Genomic DNA, 17228 nt, shown 5'->3' with positions numbered 1-17228 from the left:
CCTCCCCCGTGGGAGGCGCCCGCCCGCGCAGGCCCCGCCCCGCCCCGCCCGCGCTCCCCGCCCGGCCCGGCCCCGGCGCCCGCGCTCTCCCCGCAGGCATTGGCGAGACGCGCTGTCAATCAGCGCTCGGCGGCGGCCCCCCGCGCGGGGGCTCAGCGATGCCAGCGGCGGCGGCGGCGGGCGGCGGCGGCGGCCCGGGCTCGGGCTCGGGCTCGGGCTCAGGCGCACCGGCCCCCGCTCGCGCGCACTCGGGCCGCGCCGGCGGGCGGGAGGCGGAGGCGCCCTCGGAGCCGGGCGGCGCGCGGGGAGGGCGGGCGCGGGATGGAGGGGGCGCTGCGGCCGGCGGAGGAGGGGCCCAGCGGCCCCAGGATGTACCGGCAGCGCGGCCCCTACGGCGTCCTCAGGACGTTCCCGGGCAAGCGGCCGGCGCTGGCCAAGCGCTACGACCGGGCCCCGCTGCTCGAGCCGCTCGCCCGCCCGCCGCCGCCGCCGCCCCCGCCGCCCTTCGCGCCGCCCGCCGCCGCCTCCAGCAGCAGCAGCAGCGCGGCCGAGCCGCCGCCGTTCCCGCCGCAGGGCCCCTTCCCCCCCGGGCCCGGCCGGGCCGCCTCGTCGTCGTCTCCGTCCTGCGCGCCCGCCGCGCCCCAGGGCCCCCCGAGGACCCCGGCGCCGCCGGCCCCCGCCGCGTCCTCGTGCTCGTCCTTCGCCGCCGTCGTGCGCTACGGCCCGGGCCCGGGGGCCGCCGCGGGGGGCAGCAGCAGCAGCAGCAGCAGCAGCAGCGCGGGCAGCGACGGCGCCAGCCTGGAGCTCAGCGCAGGTACCGCGCCGAGACGCAACTTTGCGCGCGCGGGCGGGCGGGGCGGGCGGGCGGGGCGCAACCCCGGGTCTACGCAGCCCCGGGTCTCCACGCGCCGCCGCAACTTCTAGAGAATTCCCCGCCGCCGCCGCCACCTGCCGCCGCGTGCGCAGCTTCCGACGCCGCGCGCCTCCTAACAGGTGGCTCCGCGCTCGGACCCCGCGGGCGGCGGCATCCCGGGGCGGGGGTGCTGGGTCCCGGGTCCGGGGACGGGAGGGGGGAGGGGCGGAGCGCCGGGCGTCCCAAGTCGGGCGGGGTCCCGGGGTCCCCGGGTCCCGCGGCGGGGGGCGGGGCGGCGGGGATGCCGGGCATCCTAGGGCGGCGGGGAGGCGGTGGGCATCCCGGGGCGGGCGGGGTCCCCGGGTCCGGGGCGGGGGGCGGGGCGGGCATCCCGGGGCGGCGGGCGCGGTTCCCGGGTCCCGGGAGGGTCGGGGGGCGGGGCGCCCGGCATCCCAGGGCGGCGGGGGGCGGGGGCGGGCGTCCCAGGGCGGGCGGGGTCCCCGGGTCCCGGGGCAGGACGGGAGGGCCGGGGCGCCGGGCATCCAGGACGGCCGCCGCGTTGGGCCCTGGGCCGCCGCCCCTCCCGGCGCCCCGCGCCCCCCGCGCCCCGTCCGGCTCCCGCTGCCCGCCGGCTCCCGCCCCGCCCGCTGCCCGCCCGCTGCCCGCTGCCCGCCGCCCCTCGGTGCGCACCTGCCGGCCCCGCGGCGCACTCCGGGGACGGGGCGCCCCCCCAGCCCGGCCGGCCGCTCGGCTCCGCGGGGAGGCGGGGGCCGCACCTGGGGCCGCCCCCTGCGGGACCCTCCGCGCGCAGCCGGCGCCCCGGGCGGGGAGGCCGAGCCGGGCCTGGCCCCACCCCCGCGCCCCCGGGGCGCCCCCAGGTCGGAAACTTCCTCCTCGGGCCCCAAAGGGCGGTTCAGAGCCCCCGAAGCTGCGTGTCCGCGGGCCGAGGCTTTTGTCCTAATGGAAATAGGAGCCTCGCTCGTCTCTACAGGAGTTAGAGGCGCCTGTGCCAACGTTACGCTGTTTGTCAATATTTTGACACATGAAGGATTGGTTTTGAGAAAGAAAACCTGATTGCAGGTAATAGTGAGCCTGGTTCCATCACCCCCTGCCTGACTCTAAGGGGGCACCTTGTGGGCTCCTTGCTGCTCCGGGGGTGCTTTTTGAGGTCTCCACCCCGTATTCTCTTGTGTTTGGGCTCCTCACCCGCCTCCGTCTTTCCCATTATTTTTCTTCTGTTCTCTCCTTCTTGGGAAGCTTTGTGTTCTTCCTTTCTGCGGCTAGACTCTTATTTTCTTGTAATTCATGCCCACGTTCACTCCCTAGTTGTGCTTTGGCGTTACTTTTTATGTTGTTTCTGCCCAGCTCGAGTTCTTTTCCCATTTTCCAATATTTTTGCTTGCCCGTTGGGTGACCTTAGCTCCACCACGTTCCCCCAGGGTCTTCCCCCTTTCTGTCTTTAGCCCCCTCTTGCTTTCTCCTTTCCGTCTTCGCTATCTTTCAATCTTTTACTTTCTTTTTTACGCTCTGAATCTGCTCCCTCACTTCCATTTTCAGCCAGTTTTAACGTTGCTTTTTCCTGTTCTTTTTCCCTGCATTGTGTCTCTTTTCTCCACCTGCCACTTGATGTCCTCTCCATGCCCCTTCCCACTCTGGCAGCGCCCTTGCGGTCTTCCCTTCACAAGGAGTTTGTGTGTGTTTGCTTTTCGCCTTGTTCTAAATGTTCTCTTTCAGTGTTTCTTAGTTAATTTTGTCTCTGTTCCCAGGTGGAAATCACACTACTGAATCTAAAAGAGTGAAAGGGGGCTTTGTTTGATGCACCCTCAAACTCCCTATATCTTTTTGTTTTCTTTTATTCTCAAGGCTGCTGTTGCTGCTGCTCTTTTTGTTTTTTTAAGATCAGAGAGAGGTAAGCTTGATAGCACCAAAGACAGAATGCCATGTGCTTGTTGGAAAGATGGGTTGGTTGGTAGATTCCTTCCATGCAGTGAGGAAAATGGTCTGGCTGGAAAAAAAAGGCCATAGTACTAGACCTCATGAATTGTGTTCATAAAATTCATCCTTGATGGACAAAGCCGGCTCTTTACAGGCACAGAGATGTGAGTGGCCATCAGAGGGACAGTCACCTGAAGAGCTGATTGGCTCTTGGAGGAACTAATGGTTCCACTTTGAACCAATGAGCCTGTGTGCACACAGACAGCCGCCATTTAAGCGTATTGGGGAGGGGGCTGGGGAGGTTAAGTTGCTTGTTGCACCCTCACAAAAGTGTTCTTGCAGCGTCTCCAGCCACCCAGTAAAGGGAAAATAGTCAAGACATCCATGTGATGAATCGCGCCAAGGATAGAAGAGATACAGCTGAGTGTCCAGAGTAAATACAGGGAAAAGATGAAAAGGTTGAAGTGAATCTTATTTGCCATTAAAAGCCATAAACCATTGACAGGAGAAATAGGTGATTAAAAATAGATTTTTCAGGATTCTTATAAAATCTCACAGAGAGTAAAATTTCCCTTAAAAGGGGTAATATACCATGGTTTTTAAAAGCATATTTTCCCTCTGTGGGAGGCTTAGAGTTAAAACCCACGTAGATCTTGATATGCAGCCTAAATTTGGCATCAGGAAATGGGAAATTGCATCTTTAAGCAGAGTACAATCAAAAATGAATTACAATAAATCCTATATAATTGCATAGGTCATTCTCTTTAATGAGATTTTATTAACCTGACTGTCAAGCTTTTGAGTCAGGCAGATATTTTATCTTCTTCAACTGATAAAAGTGTCAGCTATAAACCACCATATAAATATTCATAAATCTACACATCTGTGGCAGCCTATCAGCATCATTCTTTTGGACATTAAAAGCATTCTAATTACTTTCTGTCTAGCAGAGCTGAAATGCTGCCTGTTATAGTATGTGCTTGGCAGGCATGATTGCTTTTGTTTGCCATCACAAATAGCAGCATCCTATTTTATATACCGATGGTCCAGAAAATATTCAGGGATTGACTGAGCAGGATGGATATTAGGAAGCACCATCTGGTTTTGATAGCACCGAGTATATTAACTCATCTGTTAATTTTTGACACATCATTGATTTATTTATTTAGAAAAATTGCATCCTGTTTTGCTGTGTTGATGTTTGCCATTATGGGAAAAAATTGGATGGTGTTTTTTTTTTTTTTTAAAGACCTAGTTCACTGATTTAAGACGAGGGTGATGCTCCCAAAGATGCTTTCATTTTCTGACTTCTATTTTCTATGGCATGAAGTCCTCTCTTAAGTTACATTAATGTTTTAAGGGAACCATCTATCTTGAACTAGCTGGAAATCCTTTTGGCAGATAGAACGTACGGATACAGGATAGTGGATCACAAAAAAAAAAAAAATCTTTTCTGCTTCTGCATTTTTAATATTAATATATTTCACCCTTCACTGGGCTAAAATCAAAAGGTTACCACTAATCTCGAAGACTGTGATCTCCTTCATAGTAACAGAATACTCTTGGGTATCCGCTGTGATGGGCAAATTCCATTCAGGGCTTTACTTACAAAGAAGGCCATTAAAAGTAAAGGCGCCTGTGTTTGGTTGCCGAGTTCCCATCCCTCTCCTTATTCACTTATCAGATTTAGGATAGACTGAACCACTTAAATTCACAAGAATTTCTAGAAATGAAGCTTTTAATTAAAAAAAATAGATAACCACGGGTTCAGATTTTGGAATCAAGACTCGGCACAATTTGCAACGTGATATTATCCCAACAGATTGCACAGTAGAGCAAAATAAATTACAGGTGGTCACTTTGCAGTGCTTTGTGATTGGGATTTATCTACATTTTGCAGTGTTGGATTTTAGAGAAGTTAGGAATACGGCAGGTAGTTTTATAAAGCCCCTTTGTAGACTGTTGACTTTCTACTTCCCTGCCATCGCTTGAGTGCAGCGTTCTACTAGGGGAAAAAAAAAGTTAAAAAAATTCAAAATGTTCATGTTCTCACTTTGCTCAATTAAGAATCATGGGTCAGTGACCATTCAATTGTATTCATATAAAAACAGAACTTTTCTCCGTTTCTTAGCAATAATGGGCACTGCGTAGTACTTGCATTTCTAATCACATTCTGTCTGGAAAGCTGAAGTATTGCTGGCTGGGCTGTGTAGTAGGTAGAGAGATGTGCTGTTTAATGCCAAGTGTAATAGTAACATTTTTCATCATGTTCTTCCTTGTATTGATGTTAAGACACTATTTAAATATCTTAAGGTACCAAAAAGAGGAGAAGTTTGACTTTAAGGCTTATGGTCGCTATTTTTGCATCTGTCAGCTCTTAGAACAAAATCAGAATGAAGCGTTTTAAAACACTGAAGGCAAGAACTGTTTTATGGTTAAAGCTATTCTCTAATATTGTGAGTGCACTTTAATACATTATCTTCATAATGTAGTGTGTTGCATGATGATTTTTTTCGGCGTGTTACAAATTTATCCTTCAATTAAGAAAACAAATCATGCTTGTCCCTAAATCAGGTTTTTTTTTCCCTTAAAATCTATACCCTGATGTGATTTATCAATATGATGAAAGCTACTGAGTGTGCTATTCGGGCAATTCCTTGTAGGCACCTCTGTTTTCGCCTTTCTTTTCATATTTTGTTCCTTTCATCAAGGTTATGGTAAAGGTGCATAGGATGTAAATCAATTGAGACTGTGCTGATTAAAATGCAAACGGTAAATACAACTTCAGGTCTAGAATGGGATTATAGGATTAAAATGAATGAAAACTGCTAGTGTGCTAGAATTGAAAATTCCCAATCAATATCATCCTTTGATTTTACTAGTAAAAGAACAAAAACCCGGAAGTGAAGATGACAATGCAACATCTCAAGTCTTCCTGTTTATATGGTTCGGCAGTTTATTTGGTTTGGGTCAATACCCAAATGCCTCAGGTCTTTCCCATTACTTTTTGGTTTAAATCATGGGTTCAAACAGTTCTTCCCTTCTACCTGGCAGGGGCAGAGGCATCAATTCTAGTGTTTTGGTGTGAAAAGATACTTCCCATATCCATATCCATTTTCCTCCAAAATAGCAAGGGGACTTTTATCCTGCCGGCCTATTCAACGCAGTTCCCAGCCCATCGGTCAGTTCTAGCCTGACCGTGTACTTGACTTCTCGTTCTTTCTTCAGGACTCAAAAATCACTGTGTTAAAAACAGGCCTGTGCCTAACATTTGTGGGGTTTAGAACAAAAGTACAAATGCAGGCCTACATACCACGTATCTAAATATAATTAACAAACTGGTAAATAAAATATGTTCCATCCACCTACCCTGACAAAGACGCCTTCTTAACGATCAGATTTGACTTTGGAGTTTTCAGCCAGCCCATGGCCTTCTCTCCCCACCCCCAGCTTCTTCCACTAGGAGGAACCTCACATACACACGAATGGATGCCCCAGTCCAAACCTCCACGCTCTGGCACCATGGTCTGTCTTTGGGAGAATGGCTCAGGGAAGAGTCCAGCACAGGCCCTCGAAGCAGTTTGAGTAAGGAACTCCTGGATCTTGGGTACTTCACCATGGGGAGAGGGTGGGATGGAGGAGGACGGTTAGGGCAGCCCCCCCCCGCCTGTGCCTAAGGGCAGTATTGTTCCTAGGAGCGGGAATGTGCTGTGCCAGGAGGAAAATAGCCCTGTGGACTCACAGCCTGCCCAGAGTGCTCTTGCCACCCCAGCCAAGGAAATATGAAATGCTATAAACGCAAATCTTATTTTTTTTTAACAAGAGGCCCTGCATATATTCAGTAAAGATTTCGTTGTCCCCATAAAAGCCCTCCAGCATCTCACCATTTTTCATTTCTAAAGTTTGTCCCCCCTCAAAAATACAGCTGATCAACATGGTCAGAAATAGCAAGTAGGTAGTTAAATTTCTATCATAAATAGTTGCTGGAATCTAAGATCTATAGTATTTTGTTTGTGGCCATTCTTCTGAGTAGAGCAGAGAAGAAAATGAGAGGCCTCCACTACCTCTGTGTAAGCCTTCTAGCGTACCTCTGTATGTACAGATAGTCTTGTCTCAGGTGGTGGTCAGGAAAGAAGAGAATGTACCTTGTGACATTTGCATTTAGGGTGAATTTTTAAGACCCACAGGCTGACGTCATGAAAACACGTTTTCACGACTTGAGAGGTTTTAGTTTGTTTTTCTAAGCTGATTGGTTTCTATTTGGTTTTTACGTTCCTCTGATTGACAATTAATATGCATTAGAAGGCGTTTCCGTGAACTAACCAGCACGCTCCGTGCGTGCGTGCCATTTTTAAAGAGGTTTGGCAATCTGATGGAAGGCTGTCAGAAGAGGCACTGCTGCTTTCCACATGATGCTTCTTACGGATTGGCATAAACATTGGCCTTCACCAGAAATCCAAGTCCGCAGATCAATGGAAAGAAAGCGTAGCGAGCACAGATGTTGGATAGCACCGTGTTGCTCTCGGGCTCGTCATCGTTTGCCTTATAGGCCACTCTCTGTTTTACCGCAGAGGTCTAGTGAGCTCTTCAGAAGGACTTCTCTTTCTTCTCCAGTTTGCATCTGGGAGCAACGTACTCTCGGCAGGGATTGTATCAGCTGATTAATAGCAAGGGCATGAGGGCACTCCAGAAATAGAAGTAATGATTGCCGTGAGCCCTCCTATCAATGAGGAATTGAGTCTCCAGTGGCCGGCTCGATTCATTAGAGTAACGATATTAATGAAACCAAAGGTGTGAATTCAGGCCTGTGCAGGCCAGTTAATGCCACGGCGAGGGAGAGGTCTCTCTGGTGCCCAGAGTCGCAGTCCAGCCGATTCCCAGAGTAAGGGGTGGAGGTAACTCTTGGGGCACCCACCCGGTTACAGCATGACAGGAAGCCAATGCATCCTGCCTTGTCACCGTAGTTGGGGGGTGGAGGACAGAAATGCACATCTTTGACATTTTTGAACGTTAACCTCAAAATTGAGGACCTTACTTCTCCCTTGTCTTTGGCTGTCCATCTCTGATGTGTCTTTTCGTGTGTTTCAGAGAGTCGAATGATCTTGGATGCCTTTGCCCAGCAATGCAGTCGAGTTCTTAGTCTCTTAAATTGTGGAGGAAAGCTTCTGGACTCCAACCATTCTCAATCCATGATTTCTTGTGTAAAGCAGGAAGGCTCGAGTTATACCGAAAGACAGGAGCAGTGTCCCATCGGGAAAGGGGTCCACAGTCAGACCTCAGATAACATAGACGTAGACATGCAATATATGCAAAGGAAACAACAGACTTCTGCCTTTTTGAGGGTTTTCACTGACTCCCTACAGAATTACCTGCTCTCAGGGAGCTTTCCAACTCCAAACACCTCTTCAGTCAGTGAGTATGGCCAGCTGGCCGACGTGGATCCTCTGTCAACCTCCCCCGTGCATACACTAGGTGGCTGGACCTCCCCGGCAACCTCCGAATCCCACGGTCACCCGTCCTCTTCTACGCTGCCGGAGGAGGAAGAAGAGGAGGAAGAGGAAGGCTACTGCCCTAGATGCCAAGAGCTGGAGCAGGAGGTTATTTCACTACAACAAGAAAATGAAGAGCTCAGACGGAAATTAGAGAGCATACCAGGTACCGTGCCTTATTCTTACAAGCCACCTGCAGATCGTTCCCGGTCTCATCTGTTTGTGTGTCCGCGTGCATGTGTATGCATGTTTCTGGTTTTGGTTTTGGCCAGCGAGGGAGAAAAGTTATTTAAAAAAAAAAAAAAAAAAAAAACAGGCATGCACAGGGTGATCTTAGTCTTCCGGTGCCAAACAGAAATTTCAGGATGAACTACTACTAGCCTTGCCCTGTGTATGTTTAAGTTGTCCTGTTCAAAGATCTCTATCCATGTCCATTCTAGACTGAAGATTGGAATAGGCCAAGTGCCATGAGCCTGAGTCTGCGTCAAAAAGTGGCCCTCTTTTTTAAAAGCAGCTTTTGTATTATTATCTTTTTTATTTTTATTTTTTTAGCTTTTGTATATTTAAAGACTTGGCTATATGTGTTTTATTCAGTAGTTAGAGAGAGTAAAGTGGACTGATCTTCCAGAGCGGGGACGCGAGTATTTCTGATCAAGTGGTCTCTCCTGTTCCGTTCCATTTCTTGCCGTTCTTGTTAGGTTTCACCAGGCACAGTCTCTCTTTAGCATGCGGCTCCCCGTTAAAGTTAATAAGCAACTGTAAACTGAAAGGAATAGATCAAAGACAGACCAGTAATTAAGCTGATCCCAAACTATTTGTGCCCCTGGCGAAGCAGGCAATTTCTGCCTCTTAGAGACACTAGATTTGTGGAGTAAAGTCATCTTTATGGCAAGATCGTCTCTGGGTTGCAAAACATCTTTTTTTTTTTTTTTTTTACTACTTAAAAAGGTGCCAATTTTGCTTATATCTTTTAATTCACTCCTGCGTGTCTGTGACCTACAAAAGATAGTACGATCATTAGAACAGTATCTTCAAACCTTTTTAATCATGCAGCCCATTGATAAAAAATTTTGAGCACGTATCCACCGATGTACACCGTTATCGGTTAATTACATACATGGTTTATTATAACTAATATAGTATGTTCAAAATAAAGCATATATAGCACATTAAAAAACTTTAAGGCTAAAAAAAATAAATAAAAAAATAAAAAACTTTAAGGCTGATACATAAATATCAATAGGAAGCTTGTTCTTTTCCTAACTCAGTGTCTCTGAACCACCCAATTTGGCAGCCGACTTAAAAAGAAGGAAATATCGAAAAACACTATCCACTTGTTTATTGGTACGCATACAAAGCAAAAACAAAAGCAGGTGTTAAGAATGGCCAAATCAGACATTTATTTTCCTTCCATCCTTTCATTTAAAGACATTCCTCAAATAGACCTGAGGTTTGGTTCAGAATATTTTGTAATTAGGTTGAGTGCAGTTGTGTTGCGGGGGAGAAGCAAGAGGCGAAGTTAATCCAGTCTCTCCCTTTGCACTTGAGCCCTGGGGTTAGATGAAGGGCTGCGGTGTCTTCCCGAGCCAGGCAGGCAGCAGCTGCAACAGACACTGGGGTAGAACTCAATGCAGTGAAACCAGCGCTCTACTGGGTTCTCCCAAGTCCAAGGGAGTGGGGTGGGCAGACACACTGTGGGATTGCACAGCTTTCACAGTTCCATAAATTATGGTTGATCAAGGAGGGGTTTCGTCTCCAGAGGTGTGTTTTCCATCTTGCTCCCCATCCTCTTCTTTGCATGGGGGAGCAAGTAGTGTCCTGGAGATCGACATAGCCATTCGGAGCTGTGCCTAAGAGTTTCAGAGAGCAAGGACAAGTAACACAGATGTCCAGGTGGTATTGTCTGATTCCCAGTCCTAAATACTTGTCCTTGGCAAATACCAAGGTGTAGTTTGGGATGTAGTCCTCCTCCCATTTCTCAGAATCTATATGAGGTGAAATGTCTGTGTCGCAGATGACTCCTTGCTGATCTTCCAGTAATCCCTGTCTCTGTTTCCCAGAAAGATGAAAATACTGCAGTTTCTTTTTTTTTTTTTTTTTTAATGCTGCAGTTTCTTGAGCCTTCTTGATGGTCCAGTACTGAATGACACTGTTGAAATGAGGCTGTGGTCACCACCCTCAGGGTGAACATTCCAGCCATGTTGGCAGTCCCCTCTGTAAACGTGAATCAGTAGCCGTTTCACGTGGAGAACCATGATTGCTGTAAATAATCCATAGTGGGAAAAAAAAATAATAATCCATAGTGAAACCCAACTGTATAAATGAAAATCAGTTTGTCAGCTATGAGTAGAAAAAAACTAGTGTCAAATTTAAGAAAGATTAGCTTATTTAAGGGATGCCCGGGTGGTAGCTCAGTTGAGCATCTGACTTGACTTCAGCCTGGGTCATGAGATCAGGCCCCGTGTCAGGCTCCACTCTGGGCTTGGAGTCAGCTTGAGATTCTCTCTCTCCCTCTGGCCCTCCTTCCCTCCCCTGTGTGCTCTCACTCTCTCTAAACAGAAGAAAGATTAGCTTATTTGTGATTACTTAACACTTCTCATTACCTAGGGACAGCTTAGTATTGAGCATCCTGTTGAACATGTCAGTTAACAATGAAAACTTGAAGCAGGGGACACCTGGGTGGCTCAGTGGTTGAGCATCTGCCTTTGGCTCAGGGCGTGACCCTGGGGTCCTGGGATCGAGTCCTGCGTCGGGCTCCCTGCATGGAGCCTGCTTCTCCCTCTGCCTGTGTCTCTGCCTCTCTCTCTGTCTCTCGCTCTCTCATGAATAAATAAAATCTTAAAAAAAAAAAAGTAAAAGAAAAAATTTGAAGCAAGAGAAGGCATCACTATGCCCTTGCCCTCATCACCCACTCTCCATCTTTGGCTAAACAACAAACCAGATTGTGGGTGTCACTTAAGAATCCACCTTTCACTCCATTAGCTACAAATCCGGGTAGCTGGGGGGAATCTGTTATTTTTAGACAGCCATTTGAAGAAAAGCATAGCGAGTAGTCCTCTGGTTTTGCATGTAACAAGAGTGTTTTGTAAGCAGTAGCCTCCTGTATAACACGGCATGGATTTCTCTAAGCAACATCAAGGTTTCCAACGGCCCCAGTAGGCCTCTGTTGTTCTAAAGGTGGGTGCATTTCCATGGGAGGACCTAGGGCCTTCCTGTGGTAGAAAGTACCCTTATGTTGTGGGATCAGTCTGCCTAACAGCCAAGCGGATGGACGAGTTACAAAGGAGAAAGCGTTCAGAGGAAATAAGGGTAACAAAAAGTAGGGACACCTTCCCAGGTCACGGCTGAGACACTGATTTTAGTTCCTTCTCGGCTGCTCCGGTGTTGTGCTGTTGAGTGACTTTGAGATTCCTGGTGTTTTGGGGTTTTCCCTGAAATAAACCATTCGTCCCTGGGAGCTTTCCTTGAAGCAGGACTTCACGTGAGCCTATTAGGATGCAGTGGGGGATTATTTCACTTGGGCAGTTAAAAAAGGGGACAGGAAAGTGCAGATTTTACCCCCCCCCCAAAAAAAAGAGGTTGGAGAAGGTGCTCTTTTAGGACCCAGACAGGGTCTGGATTCCTGTAGTATTTGTCAAACAGTCAGCAAAGGCGTTTTGATGATCACACGCAAGCACGGGGCTTCTGGAGAATAGCACTGACTCCCTGTCCCACGGTTCCTTGCAGACGGGGGCAGGTAACTGTCCTAAGGGGCAAGCATTAGCACTTACTCTTTTGTGTTAGATTATCACACCAGAAATTAAAGTCAGTTGAAAAGTCTAAACTTTCAGAAAGAAAGTGAAGATAAATTCAAAGTGAAAAGCCACAGAAGGAGGGGTGTCTGGGTGGCTCAGTGGGGGACGCGTCAGCCTTCAGCTCAGGTCACGGTCTTGGGATGGAGCCCCCCCATGGGGTTCCCTGCTCTGCGGGGAGCCCGCTTCTCCCACCCCCTCTCGCTGCTCTCGTGCTCTCGCTCTCTCAAATAAATGAAATCTTTTTAAAAAGCCACGGAATGAAATGATATTTGGGTCGGAAATCCAGAAAGCCGAGACCTTACTAAAAGAAAGTACTGGGGAAACGCCTCAGTGGAGAGGGGATCAGGTTAGAGCCAGCGCGCTTGTTTAGAAAGCTCACAGTCAGCAGGAGGGGAGAGAACTCATAAGGGGGGGAGGGTAATAAAAAAAAAATAGATGTCCTCTAAGACCCCAGTGAGAGGGGATCCCTGGGTGGCGCAGCAGTTTAGCGCCTGCCTTTGGCCCAGGGCGTGATCCTGGAGACCCGGGATCGAATCCCACGTCGGGCTCCCGGTGCATGGAGCCTGCTTCTCCCTCTCCCTCTGCCTATGTCTCTGCCTCTCTCTCTCTCTCTCTCTCTCTGTGTGACTATCATAAATAAATAAAAATTAAAAACAAAAAAAAGACCCCAGTGAGGCGCACTTGGGTGGCTCAGTCCATTAGGCATCTGCCTTTGGCTCAGGTCCTGGTCCTGGGGTCCTGGGTTCGAGCCCCACAATGCGGGGCGGGGGGGGATTCCTCTCTCTCTGCCTGCCGCTCCCCCAAGGTGCACCAGCACTCCACATTCCTCTAAGAAAAAAAAAAAAACAAAACAGTGAATCGTCGTTGCGCCTTAGAATTATCTTTGAACGAGCGAATATAAAAAAATGTGGGTCTCAGGATCATAAAATATGGCAGTTTCAAAAATAGCTTCCAAAGTAAAATAATCATGACTCCTTGAAACTACCTTGAGCCATTCTAAGTGCCAAATATACCGAAATCTACGACTGACGTTATTAAAGGGCTTTTCTGCCTTTTAAAAACACATTTATGATTATCTCAACTTCCCTTCGTTGACACTGAACAAACAATACTACTCCCCCTTGATAGAGGCGGGCTCGACAGCGGGACAGGCAAAGTGTGTGGCGGAGCTAGGATTGTCCTCCGAGCTCTTGACTCCAGACCGAGTTCATGACCCCCTGGGTCCCGAAGATGCAGCGGAGGAGTCTCTAACGCAGGGTTAGCACCTGCGGAAGCCTCGCCCCCAGGGCAGGTGATAGCTGGGGTTCTGAGGACCTCGGGTCACATTTCTGTCAACTGATCAAAATCTATCAAATCTATCAAAACAAGGCACATAGCCTTGTCTTACGTATGCATTTGCTTAAAGAGGCCTATTTAACGCGTGGCGCTGTGGGATTGACTGGCCCACCCGCCTGAAGCTCCTCTAAGCCGTGTCCTCCCCCCCCGCCCCCCGAGGCCCTCACAGCCTTCCCTCACTTAGCACCTCGTGGCCCTCAGCCCTTCGACACAGGAAAACCCCCACGTAAAGCACCAAAAGTACGAAAAATGTGGCACGGGGCCCCACTTGCTGCGGCGCGAGAGCTAACCAGGCAGGCGGCGCCGGGCCTCAGCTGGGATGATCGGTGAGGGGCCGCGGCCGGGGTCGGGGACGGTCCCACAGACATTTCCGCACGCTGGGGAAAAACGTGGAAACTGCGGATGATGGGGATTGACCATACTAACTCGGTACAAACCAGAAAACTCACCTTGGATTATGCAGCTCTGATCCCATTAGTCCACAGTTGTCATTTCCTAAGATTTTTTTTTTTAAGATTTTATTTATTTATTCACGAGAGACAGAGAGAGAGAGAGGCAGAGACACAGGCTGGACTTGATCCCGGGACCCCGGGGTCACACCCTGAGCCAAGGGAGATGCTCAACCATTGAGCTACCCAGGCGTCCCTCCTAAGATGATTTTTAAAGGCTAAATCAGGAATGTCAGGCTTTTTTGGATCAGGTTTTATACAGTGGCCGTGGAGTGAGTGTGGTGGAGGTGCGCCGGGGCCCTCTCCCAGCCTCCTGCTCGCAGGTGCCCGGACGTGCCTGGGGAGAAGTGTCAGGGTGGCTTTGGGTCCTCAGAAGCACGTTAACCAGATTTTAGTGGGGGTTCTAAGGAGGAGGAGGACCCAGGAATATATTGTGCGAATAAACCTAGCAGAGGGGAACAGCGGAGTACGAGGATTGAGGTCCTTTTATTGGAGGTTGGTAGACGTTGTCACAGCCCTTGCGGTGGCCGCGAGATCGAGAGAGACGGACCGACGTGTGGTGGAAGAATGGGCTCGGAGGCACGGCCGGACTTCTGCTTGGACTTCTGCTTCTGGAATCGGCCGCCTGTGCTTTTTGGCGAGCGGCTTCCCCACTCCGAGCCTGAGTGGCTTTTTTCCGAACGGCGAGGTCAGTAGCGCTGTTGGGGTGTCGGCACGGAGCTCACGGCAGCGGCTGTGCCTCCCGGGGCCCCTAATTAGTGCTCAACGGTAAGAACGGGGCCGTGGGGGGGGCTGTCCTGCACCCGGCAACGCCGACGTCTTACGCGGTCTTCCTGGGGCGTGAGTCGCATTCTCGGCTGTGAAGCGGTCCGCACGCAGCTCCCCGGGTTAGGAACCTCCCCCGGGTCAGCCTCCCCCTGGACTCCACCCTTCAAACACTCCTCAGTTTGCCCCCCGCCCCCGCTTTCATCCGGGCCTGTCAGCACGGGCATGGACCTGGGCAGTAGCCATCAGGCCTCCCAGACCCCAGCCTCCCCGACCGAAAAGCCCCGATCACCCCCGCGGCAAGCCCCCTCCAGGCGTCACGGGGGCAGTAGGTAAGCTGAGCAGCCCTACGACCACGGCGCCCTCGCTGCCCGAGTCTTCCCGTCCACCTGGAGACTCTCCCTCCGTTCCCGCCACGTGTGAACCAGGTGTTCCAGCCCCAGCCCCAGGGGGCACTTGGTCTTCCCTTGCTCGTGCTGTCCTCCCGGTTCCAGAACGTCCTCCTCTTCCCCACGTGAGAAACGCTGCCTCATCCCCCAGGACCCAGTGCAGAGGACACTCGCCTCTGCGCCGAATTCTCCCCCAGCTCCCGGCCCCGGGCGGACCCTCTCCCTAGTCCGTCCTGCACACGCTCCCGGGAAAGTCCGTGTCCGGGGAGGTCTTTACTTTGTGCATTTGCCCATTTCTCCCGGGCGTCCTGACAGGACCGGCGAGGTCAGTGTCCTCCAAGTGCCCCGAGCCTAGCCCGCTACCGGGCACGTGGCATCTGCACGTGGTGCTGACATCACGCACACAGGGCCCCGTAGGGCCGCGTACGACCGAAAGCTCGTCGTTCCTCCCTGCGTGTTCACGGCTCAGGGGCTTATGCTTCAGACACCGCATAAGCAGGACACTGAAGGATGGCATGAGCGCCCAGACGGCGTGGTCATCGGGACAGTCGATCATTTCAATTTCCCCGTAAAATCATGGCGGGGTGTATTTTGTGAATCTTTAAAGACAGTTACACAGTGAAGTAAATTAAATAGTGCTGGAGGAACTGCTCGGGATTTTAACGTGCTGATGTGCCGTGAAAACCAGGTGCTCGAGAGCCAGGCCTCCCTAATGGGAATACGCGGAGCTGGGGCTGGCCCCTCTTAACTCGTCCCAACAGAGTCCATCTGGTGACCCCCAGGGGACTCGCTAGGCTCCTGGGGGTAAAACAAGACCAGCTGACGTGGGGCGGTAGTCACTGGGGCTCTCCGCTTGACGGGGGTGCTTCGGCCCCCCCAGTACCTGTATGCAGTAGGTAATTGTCCCTGTTTTGCAGAGGAGGTAACAGGCTAAGACAGGTTGACCAACCTGCCCACCATCACAGTTCCTAGTGCCAGGTAGAGACCATGAAGGGGAAAGCCACCCAAGACTTACTCGAGGACCAATGTCCGCGGGGAGGGCCCTGCAGCCAACTGATGGGCACTAGGAGCGGCGGACAGTGTGGTGCAGGCCCTGCCGGTGTGGACTTGGCGAACTCCCCCCACCCCCCCGACAGGACCAAGTGGAGCCATCCGGGCGAGGCCACCGGCCTGGGTCCCAGGGGAGGACGTTCCTCGGCAGGCCGTGGATGCCCAGGGGGGTGTTTGGAACCCGGTTCCCCCCCGTCTCAGTGGACACGGGACATCTTACGAACCTGTAGCTTCTCTCCCTCCCGGGCATTGTACTCGTTGCAGGACTCTGCATTTCCACATCCTGGTGCGTGCGGGACGGGGTGGGGGGGTGGAAGTCGTGATTACTGACGGCAGGACCCACCTGGGGACCTGTGGGCTGCCTTACGTCCTCCCTCCCCTTTCATGGAAGTTTTGACAGGCTCTGGCTCGGCTAGGGTCTCCCTAAGCCTGCGGGGCGCGGCCTTTCTTCGGCCTAAGGCTTCGGCCAGTAGGTGAAAGCCGCCCAGCGGGTCTCCGGCCGCAGCTTCTCAGCAGCGGGCGTCCTGCTTACTGTCCAGGATGTGCGTGGGGGGCCATGGGATGCGGAGGCGGCTGGGGCATCGCAGCTCCCGGACCATCCCTGACCCCCGGCCGCGCCCCGTGAGAGCCAGGGGAGCAGCGTCTGCAGAGCAGCAGGCCACGCCGTGGGGGCGTTTCCACGATTTCTTCTCGGGGCCACTGCTTCCCCCGGGAGGCAGCATGGTGTGGCTGCGGGGAAGATCGAGTCTCTCCTTCCACGGTCTTCCCTCGTGAACAGACCCAACTATCCCCACTTTCCATACGGACTTTATTGGGGTTTTACACACACACACACACACACACACACAGTTTCGTCTGATTCTGCCGCTTCCTTGCATAAACACGGGCAGCCCTGCAAAGAGCCCACTCGGGTGACGTTCCAGATCTGTCACCGAAGGGCCGCGGTCTCTGCAGGGGCTGGGAAGGGGCCTGGAGGCCTCTGCTCTGTGAGCATCAGGGCCGGGGAGGGCCCCACACCACACCCAGGGGCTGGTGTACATCGTAAGGGCTGGGGAAGAGCCTTGTCCTGGCCTCCTGGCCTTCAGCCTGGACCCAGGTACCCACCTACAGGACCCACTTGCCCCTACAGCCCGTAAATGCACGTGAAATCCCATTTTCTCCCAACGTTT

General features: G+C 51.8%; 1 protein-coding gene across 1 annotated transcript in view; it reads left to right on the top strand.

Moving 5' to 3' along the window:
- Window positions 1-292: 292 nt before the first annotated feature.
- The window catches only part of BEND4 (BEN domain containing 4), a 29956-nt gene continuing 13020 nt past the window's right edge, over window positions 293-17228 (top strand). Inside the window, exons 1-2 of the mRNA XM_041726463.1 lie at window positions 293-814; window positions 7877-8443. Coding sequence (XP_041582397.1) covers window positions 322-814; window positions 7877-8443 — 1060 coding nt within the window. The 5' untranslated portion in view covers window positions 293-321. The remainder of the gene's footprint in view (window positions 815-7876; window positions 8444-17228) is intronic.

The sequence above is a fragment of the Vulpes lagopus genome, chromosome 12 (genome assembly GCF_018345385.1).
Source record: "Vulpes lagopus strain Blue_001 chromosome 12, ASM1834538v1, whole genome shotgun sequence".
Classification (NCBI taxonomy): domain Eukaryota; kingdom Metazoa; phylum Chordata; class Mammalia; order Carnivora; family Canidae; genus Vulpes; species Vulpes lagopus.
This window is presented reverse-complemented; position numbering and strand designations above follow the sequence as displayed.